Source organism: Blennius ocellaris, assembly GCF_963422515.1.
Source record: "Blennius ocellaris genome assembly, chromosome: 7".
In the NCBI taxonomy this organism is placed as follows: domain Eukaryota; kingdom Metazoa; phylum Chordata; class Actinopteri; order Blenniiformes; family Blenniidae; genus Blennius; species Blennius ocellaris.
The window spans coordinates 29682270-29695426 of record NC_137656.1 but is presented as its reverse complement, the minus strand read 5'-3'; the positions used below and the strand labels follow the sequence as shown (position 1 = coordinate 29695426).

The following is a 13157-nucleotide window of genomic DNA, read 5'->3' as shown; positions in this document are numbered from 1 at the left end:
TAAATTACTGTAAAAAAAGTTTCTTTTATTTTTATGTCAGGTCAGAGATAAAAAAATTGTACCGAAGGAAACAAACATCATCATAACCTACATCTGTAAAAACACCATAGAACTTGTGAAACAAACATTAAAATGACGATACGTATCTGACTTTTTTATATATTATATATTTTGGATGTATTCCTACTTCTCATGATTTGCACCAGCTATACCCCCCCACCTAAGGCCCTGTTTACACAACAAGTGACATTGCAAAACTTTTGTTGTGTTTTCAAGTGTCTGTTTACATGACAATCGTGCTTGGAGCCATTGAAAATATAATTTTTTGATAATGGTTTCCAAGGTATAACTTTTTGAAAATGCTCCAACGATAGATAGATAGATAGATAGATAGATAGATAGATAGATAGATAGATAGATAGATAGATAGATAGATAGATAGATAGATCTGTTAGGCTGTGACAAATTGCTGTTTAACAGACATGTGTTAGTGACTTCCGCTGATGAGCTATACAATATTCTCCACACCTGCTTTTCATTCACCTTTTATACGCTTACTTTTTCTTCATCTCGATGAGTTTTATTCTCGGGGTCTTTTCATGTGAGACAGTTATGAGTGATGCAGTCGTCTCTAATAAGAGCGTTTTCTATGAATTAAAATTCGGACAATGCTGAAGCTGCTGCAGAGCTGCTTCCCTCTCTTTGCACACACACACTGATAGCTGCACTGATAGAAAGGCTTACTTAATGGCTGCTAAGAAAACACAATTATGTAACTTGGATAAAGTGCTCATAATTTTAAAAAAACTGAAGGCAGGTCTCTGCTTTCTGACAGACTCTCTGTGATCCACAGTGTGGCGCTACGTGCGCTTTACTGTACGTCAACCAAAGAACTATGAGTGTCCTGGGCCTCATGAAAGGTCTCTCTCTTGTCCTCGTGCAGGAATATCACGCCCAGCTGGAGGAGATGCGGGTTTCCATCAGACAACTGGAGGAGGACCTGTCGGCCGCTCGCCGCCGCAGCGACCTGTACGAGTCTGAGCTGAAGGAGTCTCGACAGGCCAGCGAGGAGGTGAAGAGGAAGGCCACGGATTACCAGCATCGAATGCAGAAGGTGCACACTGAAGTTAAAGCTCATAAACATTTAATCATGGAAAGACATTTCAGGTCCTCTGCACAAGCTTCACATTTACATTGCAACGTTCTTAAAGCGATGTCTGTTGACACAGGAACGGCAGAAACACTGAATGTAGTTACCATGCTGGGCCACTAGTGGGTGCTGTTGTTAGTTTTTGTAATGAAACCACACATGTGCAGAGAACAATATGTTTTCAACATTAACAATGGGAGAACAGGGGCATTCCAATGGACGGACAAGCAAGTGGGATATTTTTCTTATGGTGACTATCAACTATAAAACTACCAAGTCCCAGGAGGATATGGCTCTGAGCAGCGTTTCATTCAAACAGACAGAAAATGCAACACAATTTTAGATTTTTCACTTATAAACCCTGTTGTGTAAACAGACTCCTAGACTTGTGGTCACAGCATGAAACATGCATCACAGTTGAATCTTGGTTTTCTTTTCTTTTTCTTTTTCTTTTAACCTTTTTTAAAATATATTTTATTACAATTTGATTTCAAATACACATGAGATAGAATTATGTGCCAGAGTCAGAGTGACAGGCTGACTTTGAGTTTTTTGTAAAATTATTAATATCTTTATTGTTATAGGCATTTTTACCAGATGTATCTTTTCTAACAGGGATAGCCTGGGAGTTGGGTTCAGCCTTCACCAAATTTGATAAATACCCACTCAGTTTACTCCCAAATTCATACATCTTATACACCTTAGATGGGATTCAAGATGGCGCCTCTGTGTTGGGCTGGCCGTCTCCCTCTGCTAAGTGTGTTGCTGTTATGTCTGCTGTCTGCCTTGTGGAGTGTGTCACCGCTGCAGGTGTACGATCGCCTGACACTTCTTAATATTCGCGAGTCTCTGGGAAAACTGACAATCCGCGGCTCTGATGACTATTCAAAAACGCCTCTGCCTTTCCTGGCGTCCATACCACCACATCTACGGCGTCTCTCCTGCTGGACACCCCGCAACGGTCGCCACAGAAGACGCGGAAAACGAGGAGGAATTCTCAACAGGTTGAAATCCTCCCTGGCTTCTTCCCGTCCCGAGCCCTTTTGCCTACGAGCTGGATCCTCCACGGATTATCGGGGCTACGATCTGCGGAGTTCCGCGGAGTACAGACGCCGGTGGCTCCGGCCGGTTCTCGGGGACGCCGGGGAGCTGCTCCCGTGTTGTCGGCCTGTACGGACCTCCCAGCGGGGCGGTGTGCCGGGGAATCTCCGCTCGCTCACCCGCTTCTCTCTCCAGACTGACCGATGCTCAACTCATATGGCGCTGATTAATTCCAGATCTCTCACAAATAAGTCATTTATTTTGAATGACTTTTTACAACACATGACCTGGATTTCCTCCTGCTGACAGAGACCTGGTTGAAACCAGGTGACGACAGCGTCTTCTCCGAGCTCCGCCCCCCCGGCTGTTCCTTCTTCAGCACCCCGCGAGCTGCTGGTCGTGGCAGCGGTCTTGCTGCAATATTTAAGGAGAGCTTCAGATGCCGAATGATAACAGCTAGTAATTTTTCCAGCTTCGAACTGCAACTGTTTGTGATCGACTTCGCCTGCCCCGTGTTGTGTGCCACAGTCTATCGCCCTGCCAAATATAATAAGGACTTTATTCAAGAGTTCTCTGAGTTCCTGTCCGATTTTATACCAAAATTCGACAAATGATTGATCTGTGGAGACTTTAATATTCATGTTTGTTGTGCAGCAAATCAGCAGGCTAATGAGTTTAAAGGCCTCCTGGACTCCTTTGGTCTCACTCAGTCCGTAAGTGCACTTCCCCATTGTTTTTGACTTTGCTGCCCCCCCACCTACCAATAAGCCTGTTTCTCCAGCTGGCAGACGCCGTATCTTCACCTCATCGACGGCTGGAGAGTTTGCCGCTGCCTTTAGTGACTCTCATCTGCATGGCCCCTCGTTAAAAAACACACCTTGACCCCTCTGTGCTGTCCAATTTCAGGCCTGTTTCCCATTTGTCTTTTATTTCTAAAGTCTTAGAAAAAGTTGTTTTTATCCAATTACAGACATTTTTAGAGCCAAATTGTGCTATTGACAAGTTCCAATCTGGTTTTAGATCCAGACATAGCACTGAATCAGCACTACTTAGGGTGCATAACGACATTGCCTTGTCCTTGGATGCTGGGAACCCCGCTGTGTTGGTGCTGCTGGGCCTCACAGCAGCCTTTGATACAGTCGACCATGCAGTCCTTCTATCTCGCCCAGAGCAGTATGCTGGCATCCGTGGCACCGCCCTCCAATGGTTTAGGTCATACTTGGCAAACAGGAGCTTCTCTGTGATGATTGGTGACCTCTGCTCTTCACGTGCATCTCTCCCTTGTGGGGTGCCACAGGGATCTGTTCTCGGCCCTGTTCTATTTTCCTTGTATCTGCTACCTCTGGGATCAATTATAAGAAAACACAATCTGTCCTTCCACCTCTATGCTGATGACCTGCAGATATATTTACCCATAAGACCCAATGAAAGCACTGCTCTTACAAGGCTAATGGAATGTTTGTAAAGCAGTGGTTGGTACACAACTTTCTGCATTTAAATGACACAAAAACAGAATGCATCTTGTTTGGTACATCACCTATAGCGAATGTTTTTAAAACACACTCTGGTGTTCTGGCCCCCTATTTTAAACCAGTTGTTACAAATCTTGGGGTAACGTTCGACAACGGTCTTAAATTTGATAAACAGATTAGTTCTGTTGTCAAAGACAGTTTTTATCAGCTCCGTCTCCTGGCCAAAGTGAAGCCGTTTCTGAATCAACAGGATCTTGAGAAGGCGATACATGCTTTTATTAGGTCAAGACTGGACTACTGTAATGCCCTCTATGTGGGCCTCAGCCAGTCTTCCCTCTATGTCGGCCTCAGCCAGTCTTCCCTCTATGTCGGCCTCAGCCAGTCTTCCCTCTATGTCGGCCTCAGCCAGTCTTCCCTCTATGTCGGCCTCAGCCAGTCTTCCCTCTATGTCGGTCTCAGCTAGTCTTCTATTACGCGTCTCCAATTAGTGCAGAATGCCGCTGCCAGGTTTTTAACAAATTCATCCAGACGTGAACACATTCCCCCTGTGCCGTTGTCTCTCCACTGGCTTCCAGTTCGTTTTAGAATCGATTTTAAACTTCTGTTGTTTGTTTTTAATGCCATCAATGGCCAGGGTCCCTCTTACTTGTCTGACATTTTAACCCTCCGTGACCCTGGAGGGCCCTGGTTCTTCAGGTCAGCTTCTTTTAGACATCCCAAGGTGGAGATACAAACAGTGGGGTGTCGCTCTTTAGCAGTCGCTGCTCCCAGACTGTGGAACAAACTGCCCCCCGACATTCGCACCATCACTGATCTCGGCCTTTTTAAATCAAAACTGAAGACTCACCTTTTTAAGTTGGCTTTTAACTCTGCCTAGGGCAGTGTATTTTATTTTACTCTGTATGCTCTGTTTTATGATTTTCTGGATGGCTTCAACAAACTGCAGCACCGCCGCACCTCCTACAGACAGCACCTGTGTTCTATTTTATTTTTTGTTTTATGTATTTATTCTCGTATTTACTTTTAATGTATTGTTTTAGCTTGTAAAGCACTTTGGATGTCACCGGGTGATTATAAAAGGGCTATAGAAATAAAGTTGATTTGATTTTGATTTTGATTTGATCTTATGGTCGGAAAATCGGAGAGACTGCTGAGCCTCTTTAGATAGAAGAGTGTCTCAGTTAGGAGTTACATCAATTTGTAGTCTCAGATCTGCTGATGGGTGAACATTGAATTCCTCCGGAATTTTATTTAATTCTTGCTCAAGACTGTGTTGCTCAGCTCTCTGACTTTTCTCAAGACTGGCAGAGAAAGAAATTGTGAATCTGCGGATAACCACTTTAGCAGTTTCCCACAGGAGATTTGGAGACACATCAAGAGTATGGTTGTCTGCAATAAAGTAATTGAACTGTTCTGTAAAGTATTGTTTGAAGTTTTGGTTCTTAATAAGATGAGTTTGAACTCTCCACTGCCTCCTGGAGTGTTGTACTCTGCTAGATATTACCAATAGACCAGGAAAACATATTCAGAGATGAACGAATAATCTATTCTAGAGGATGGCTTGTGGACTTTAGAATAAAATGAATAAAACTTAACATTAGGATGAAGAGTTGACCCTAACTGATCTATTCGATTTTTCCAAACCAGGATTTAAACAGTTCAGATCTCCTGCTTATCATAGATGATTCAACTATCCACTCCAAAAAAAAGAGAAAAAACTGGCATAGAAATCAGCTATGCAAATGGATGAGGCAAGTACATTTAAATAGGAGTCAGTTTCTCCTCATAGACTTCCTTTAATCATAACATATTTGCATAATCTGTCAGCTTTAACCTCCACTTCTGTCAAAACTAAAAACTTATGAACAAGGATAGCAACACCCCTGCTTTTAGAAGTGAAAGAGGAGTAAAAGACCTGGACTCTCTTCAGTCTGCAGTGTCCGTTGTCATTTAAATGAGTCTGCAAACAAACAAACCTCTGAAGTGTGGGGGAAAGCAAAATAAAAAAACCAGTGAACCCCAATAAACACTCCCCTCCCACTCCCAAAATGCTCCCCAAATGGAGCATCTAGAGCCCCCGCACCCGAGTGCGCCCCGGCTGGCTGCGGCACAGAGCCCCGGCGGTGCGCAGCTCCGGGAGACGGGAGCCTTTAGCTTTCTGCTCAAATGCAGGAGCAGGCACTCCGGTGCTGGTTGTGCTCCGGCAGCTCCGCACCGGAACACGGAGGCTCCGAGTTCCTCACGTGTGCGCCGTGGGTCTGTGGTTTCTGTTCAAATGCGAGGCAGAGGCGGTCAGCTTTCTGTTCAACTACGGTCAGTAAATCATTGACCAATCAGCAGACAGCTCCTCAAACTCAGACCCGTTCCATGGTCCCGGGTACCCCAATGGAAAAGCGACCGCCTTTGGAGCGGTTGTTTCCACATTCCTGCGGTGGAAATGTGAAACGTAACGGACTATGCCGGTCTATCCCCGCACTTTTTGTGCAGTGGAAACGGGGCTTAGTAAACTTGCATTAAGCCTCCTACTTCTACTAAACCAGTACTCCACTTAGCATTAAAATAATTTGAAACGTCAGAGAAAAATAAAATAAAAAGAACAAATCTATGTATAAAATATAGTTGGCACCCCCCAGCTGGGGCACCACTCAGGCCTTCAATATGGTAACCAGAACAGGAGAGCACTACTTCAAATGAGAAAAGGCTTAGAGCCGACCTGTTCATCAGTTCATGCTGCTGCTGTGTGAAGGTGGCGGCCTAATGAGATGAGGAGAGTATATGTCATCCTTCATTTTCGTTGGTCCTGGATGCTTCACCTGACTGGAGCACCTCTGGGTCCGTAGAACTTCTCTGCATCTTCCGATGGAGTAAAGCTGTACCTCCCACCATTGAATGTGATCTACAGCCAAGCTGGGAACAGCAGACCATACTGGATGTTTGTGTCCACGAGTTTCTGCTTGATGTTGTTAAAGAAGGTTCTCCGCATGGCCACTTCAGTTGTGAAGTCCAGGAAGATTTGTACTTGGTGTCTTCAAAACAAGACTGGCCTTCTCTCCCAAGCCAGCTGAAGGATGTGCTGCTTCACTCTAAAGCACATGTCGAACTCCGGTCCTTGAGGGCCGCAGCCCTGCACGATTTGCATGTCTCCCTGCTTCTACACAGCTGATTGCAATGAGCAGCTCGTTATCTGGCTTTGTGCTGAATGTGGTGATGAACCATCAGGACATTCAGGGGAGAGAGACGTGGAAAACGTGCAGAGCTTCGGCCCTCGAGGATCTGAGTTTGAGACCCCTGATCTAAAGTAATGAACCCAGATTGTCATCAGTCTTGGGCGAGCATTTGTGCTGGGGTCTGGCTGAGAAGCAAGGCGGTGACCCAGGTGAAACATCTCCGGGCTGTCTTTGATCTCCATGCCCAGCGTCACGTCAATAAAATCATAAATCAAAAAGTCATCAATTCTGTAGTTTGTGGTCCCTCCAAGTTCTCTGGTATGCTCAGTATTTGCAGATTTTGGCGCCTGTTCTGTGAGTCCAGGTCCTCCGTCTTGGCCATTAGCAGCTTGTTGCATTTCTCCAGTCTCACATTTAGCCTCGAGTGCAGTTAGCCTGTTGTCACATTCCGTGAGTGAAGTTTTGACCGCATTGAGTCGCGAGGCAACCGAGTCAACAGTAGTGTCCAAAGATGAGCCAGTTTCAGCTGGAAAGGATTCAATAAGCTTGATTACCAGCAAAAGGAGCCACCATCTTCAGCATTGCCAATGTCTCTGTGTCCGGGCGCTGAAGCGGGGTTAGCTCTCTCGGTAACTTGTCGAGTGGTCAGGCCCACAGTGTCCCGAGCCACACGCTCTTGGCGTGAGTTTCCTTTCCCAGATACATTGAAATGCGTCTTGATCTTCCAGCGATAAACAAGAGCTAGCTGAGAAATTAAGAGATGATGTTTTTACAGTAATTAGTTGATACATGTGTCGGAGCTGGTCAGGACGCATCTCCCTCGCCGTCATGTTGCCACGCCCCCCGAACCTTGGTTTTCTAATGTCTTACTTTTGGAGCACATTAGCTCATGAAGCTGGCTGGCTCCATGAGAGAAAAACATGTGGTCGGGAGGTCAAAATCTGCCTCGAGGATCCATTGTGGTCCTCAGGATGACAATGTCATAACATTCCAAAGAAAACATTAACATTGATTTTTCTTCTGTCATTTGTATATTTATTAGAGTTCATTCTGTTCCAGTAACAGTGCTGAAATGTCTGAAAGGTATTATTGGAATACATAAATGAAATGAGCTAGTAAGCAAGAGTTTTCTCTAAAATAATTGATAAAAAAGGATCTGGAAGCAGCAATATTGGTCCAGAGTAGAGGAGTTGTATGTGTGTGTGTGTGTGTGTGTGTGTGTGTGTGTGTGTGTGTGTGTGTGTGTGTGTGTGTGTGTGTGTGTGTGTGTGTGTGTGTGTGTGTGTGTGTGTGTGTGTGTGTGTGTGCGTGTGTGTGTGTGCGTGTGTGTGTGGGGGGGTCCTGACACTAACCTCACAGCGCTCTGGTGTGGGTTCCATTTTTAGTCTGAGGAGACACAAATGTCAAGTTATAAGTAGAATTTGTGTTGTTGGTTAGAGGTTTTCAGTCCAACAACTGAAAGGCCTTTGGGGTCTTGACACTTCTGGTTCATTGATGGGCAGCAAAGCAGCAGCAACAAACACAAGTGGTTTTGTTTGCATTGATCTTTCTTCAAGAAGAATCTTTCATGTTTCCCTTACACACATTTTAAAGCTGATCTTAGAAACAGACAAGAATGATTTTTCTGGATTCATCAGATCTTTATGGACTCATTGTATCGGACATGGGGGGGCAGAACCGGCAGGAGGTGAGGTCGTAAACCTGGACAGGTTCCCTCACCTTCAGCTCTGTATCCTCTACCATATCTTTCCCTTTTTACCATCTTTATCTTTCTTTATTATTATATATATTTTTTACTACTATAAGGCACCATTTAAATAAACCATGCCTTCTGAGGATTATATTTCACTCCAAAAGGCTAATAAAACCATCACTGACCTTCAAGATGATGTTCAACGGCTCTCCAGAGAACTGAAAAGACGCCATGTTGTCTAGCTTCATGGAGGGAGCCGTGGACTAGTCCAAACAGCTCGCCTCGTTCAACGCTACCACCATCCAGGACCTTCAGGACACAGTTGGTGGGATCCTGCTCCCTGTCCTCGCTCCTCTTCCTCCTACTCGACCCCCAGCTATCAGCCGCCATGGTCGGAGGTGGTAATCCGTGGTCAAAAGGGATGCACCGGTGCAGCGGCCTCACCTCTGGGACTCTGGGACTCAGTGACGTCCCAGTTCACCCAGCTGATGCTCCTGCTGCTGCTGCTGCTGCTCCGGCAGCTTCCTGCCTGGATCTCCCTCCTCCTGCTCCCGCAACATCGGCATATTCTTCATCGTCGGAGAGTAACAGTGCAGGAGAGGCCTCCCTCTCCACTGGACAGCCAGACCAGCGACCCTCTTCTCATGAGAAGACCACCGCTTCTCGTCGTAGACTCCTGCAGGAAGCCGTGATGAGACACCGCTCCACTCTTGTCACCGGCACCGCTTCACCACAGAACCAGCCTCCCTGGTCATCTCCTCATCTTCATCCACCACCTGCTCCTCGTCCTCTCTTCTCTCCAACAACATTATTAATAGGAGATTCCATCACCAGAAACATCCACTTCTTCAACGCGATCACACATTGTCTTCCTGGCGCATAATCCCATAATCCTCGGTAAGAATCTGGAGCCTGTACGCGCACTTCCACCATCCGTCCACCGAGGTTTAGTCCATGTAGCTACTAATGATATGGCCCGTCGGCAAACCGAAGTCATGAAGAAGGACTTTAATGAGCTTTTTAAGTTTTTTAGTAACTGTGGAAAGTCTGTCTTTATCTCCGGTCTCATTCCCACACTTGGCCGAGGTGCAGCTTCAGCACAATTTGAAGCCTTCACACGTTTCTTACTTCCGCCTGCAGAAGCCACAATGTAGATTTGATTGATCACTTTAACTTATTCTGGGACTGTCCCCCTTTCTTCCGTCCTGACGGACTTCATCCCAGCATGCTCAAGAGCCAGATATTAGCCCCCCCCCCCCCCCCAGTGTCCTTCTTCGTGGCCTCCTCAGGCTGCTGTTGGCAGCACCAGCACCCCCTACTGTTCTCCTCTGTCAATTACATCCTCACCATCTGTGTTCTCAAAACTAAACTCTCTCCCTGCTGTCTCCTCACCCTCCAACATCCAAATCTTTCATGTGGAGACTGTTTCTGTTCCACGACCATTTTACCAAAGACTAGATGAATCCCGAAGGAAAAGGGTTAAACATAGGAATCTGATAACAATCAAAACTGCTCCTATCAGTAAACAAAATCACACAACAATCAAATGTGGACTGTTAAATATTTGTTCACTATCGTCTAAATCTTTACTTATAAGTGATTTAATAATGGATCACAAATTTGATTTATTGACCCTCACTGAAACCTGGTTAAAAAGAGATGAATATCTCAGCCTCAATGATGAAACTCCTACCATCATGTTAATCACCATCTTCCTGGAGAAACTGGACGAGGAGGAGGAGGAGCATCTATTTATAGCTCTAGTCTTCTCATCGATCCCAGACCTAAAACTAACCAGAAATAGAGTCATCATAGTGGGAGACTTTAATATTCATGTAGATGTTGACAATGGCAGCCTTAACATGGCATTTAGCTCATTACTGGACACAAGTGGATTTTCACAGAAGGTGAATGAACCCACTCATTATCTTAATCACACGCTTGATCTTGTCCTCACTTACAGTATTGAAATTGATCAATGAACAGTTTTTCCCCACAACCCTGTTGTCAGATCACTTTCTGTATCATTCAAATTTACATTAAGAGGCTTTATAGCCCCTGAAAATACACTGAAATATAAGAGATATTTATCAGACTGTAACCAAATTCAGGGAAGTACTCCCACCAATATTGACTTTAATACCATCATGGATCCAGCAGTAAACAGCTGCCACACCATCAGCCCTACTCAGGTTGACTTGGTTGTAGATGGAGCAGCAGCCTTACTTTGCTCCACACTTGATTCTGTTTTCACCCTTGATCCATGATGGTATAAAAAGCAACAACTCAGAGGAGGATCGCTCCATGGTGTAATGATAATCTGTGAACTCCAAAGAAATTGGCACAAAAATTAAGAAATAGTACTTAAATGGTACTTAACTCAGAAGTATTTCGAACAGCCTGGAGAGATAGTTTGTTAGTCTATAAAAAATCCCTTCGCAAAACACAAAACGCCTATTATTCCTCATTAATAGAAGAAAACAATAACAATCCTAGATTTCTCTTCAATACAATATCCAGGCTAACAAAAAGTCACAGCTCTGTCGAACCTCATATCCCTTTAACTCTGAGCAGTAATGACTTTGTACATTTCTTCAATCACAAAATTAAAGACCCACTGCCCAGTGCAGTCGCAGATCGATCAACCACATCTTTAGATTCATTAGTGGAGCCTGACTTCCAGTTATCCAGCTTCCACTCTATAGAAGTCCTTGAGTTCTACTAAATCGTGTCTTCATCTAACCAACAACTTGCTTACTAGACCCAATACCCACTAGACTGTTTAAAGATATTTTCCCTGTGATTAGTACATCAATACTAGATCAGATCAACTTATCTCTAATAACAGGTTATGTACCACACGCTGTTGTTGTTAAACCTCTTCTTAAAAAACACACCCTTGACCCAGGTGTCTTAGCAAGTGACAGGCCAATATCCAACCTTCCCTTTGTTGGGATTTATGGTTGGTTATTAGCGTTAAAATTACTGTAAGTAATAGATTACTGAAAGTAAGGAATCACTGGAAGTAATTTATGAAAAATTTTAATTATTAATGGAAGTAAATGGTCATTAACTCATTAACAACTCCTAAAGTAATTGAGTAGTTACTTAAAGGTGAATAAATTATATAAATTATAATGATTTATTAATGAAAAATGATCAATTTGAATAAATGTGTTATTTATCAAATAATAATGGAATTGGGGCACCACCAGCTAAACTTGAAATGCCAGGTTATTAAAGAGTTAAAGGGTTATTTAAGTTAGTTAATATTCCTGTCCAAAATATAACAATATTAAATAACAAGGAAGGTGTGAGATTCGAGCACAGACTGTTACAAACCAGTGAATTGTCAACAAGAAATACACAATAATTACCAGGAATCGATTAATTCAGCTAATAGGCATTTATTCACAAAAATGTTCATAAATAATTCAGAAATTATTTCATAAACCAGCACAATCAAGTAACAAACGTCATCTAACATAGAGATCTATGCTACTAAACAGCAACACTATGTACAAAGAAAAAGGGTGTGTGTGTGTGTGAGTGTGTGTGTGAGTGTGTGTGTGTGTGTGTGTGTGTGAGTGAGAGAGAGAGTCTGAGTGGGGGTGTAATGACCACGAGTGTCCACCAGGTGGTGGCGGACCTTGGAGGGTCAGTGTGAGTGGGTGTAATGATCTCGAACGGACGCCAGAGGGAGAAAAGTGTCTGGTTCGGGGTGGTGACCATGACAACCAATGATGGAGGATCACCGCGGAGGGAGTGCGCAATGAATCGTTGCGACCACCAGGTGGGCGTAAAGAGAGATTGCGATGACCCACGCAGCCACTAGAGGCATTTGCCTCGCTCATTCTGGGGACACCGCGGTTGCTCGACGACCAGATAAACAAGACATCCGTCGCATGCATGTGCAGGGGACACTCGGAGCTAGCGGTCTCACTGGAGCAGAATCACTGTAACTCCGGAGTTTAACTGGATGTTGAGACATGCAGCCAAACTCTGGTGACTATATGGATGTATCACGGTGGCACAAGTTAGCGGTTCAGATGCTAAATGTGGAGCGCTTATCTTGATCAGTTAACACACGCAGTGGCGGGATATGTGCAGGGCCCAGTGGACCTCTGGGTCTCTTCCAAAATCTGACCCAGCCGATCAACATCAAGGCTCCCTGACGGCCAGCCACTGCTGCAGGTGACGAGCCAAGACCCATTTCAAGCACACACCTCTTTACTCTTGTCACTGAAGGATGTGAGTTCTTCTTTGTACATGAGTACTTCTTTGGGGGGGGCACACAGGAATGGAACCTTGGTTCTGGAGGCGCCTTTGGCACGCTGGTCAGAGAGATCTGCCACCTACGCCAGTCTGCTCAAAGTTCCGAGTCACCGCTCACTTTCAGCAGTCACTTCAGACCTTAACCAAGGTCACTGGTTCATGTGCCTCCTCGACTCATGGTCAAGATCTTGACCTGACCATTTGTGACACATCTCTTCTTGAGCTGAACCTGCGGGTCCACAATCTGACACACGGTCAGATTAAAGTGACCGCATGTCCACCTTTAGAGATGTTAACTGGCAGTTCATTTCACAATCTTGACCTGATGGTGCCTCTCATTGACAACCTGCCTTTGTCTC

General features: G+C 44.7%; 1 protein-coding gene across 1 annotated transcript in view; it reads left to right on the top strand.

Annotated features, from left to right (window-relative positions):
* The window catches only part of citb (citron rho-interacting serine/threonine kinase b), a gene marked incomplete at both ends in the record, with an annotated part of 183710 nt that overhangs the window by 46174 nt on the left and 124379 nt on the right, over positions 1-13157 (top strand). The window contains one exon of the mRNA XM_080499233.1: positions 944-1114. Within this exon, the coding sequence (XP_080355359.1) occupies positions 944-1114 (171 nt within the window). The remainder of the gene's footprint in view (positions 1-943; positions 1115-13157) is intronic.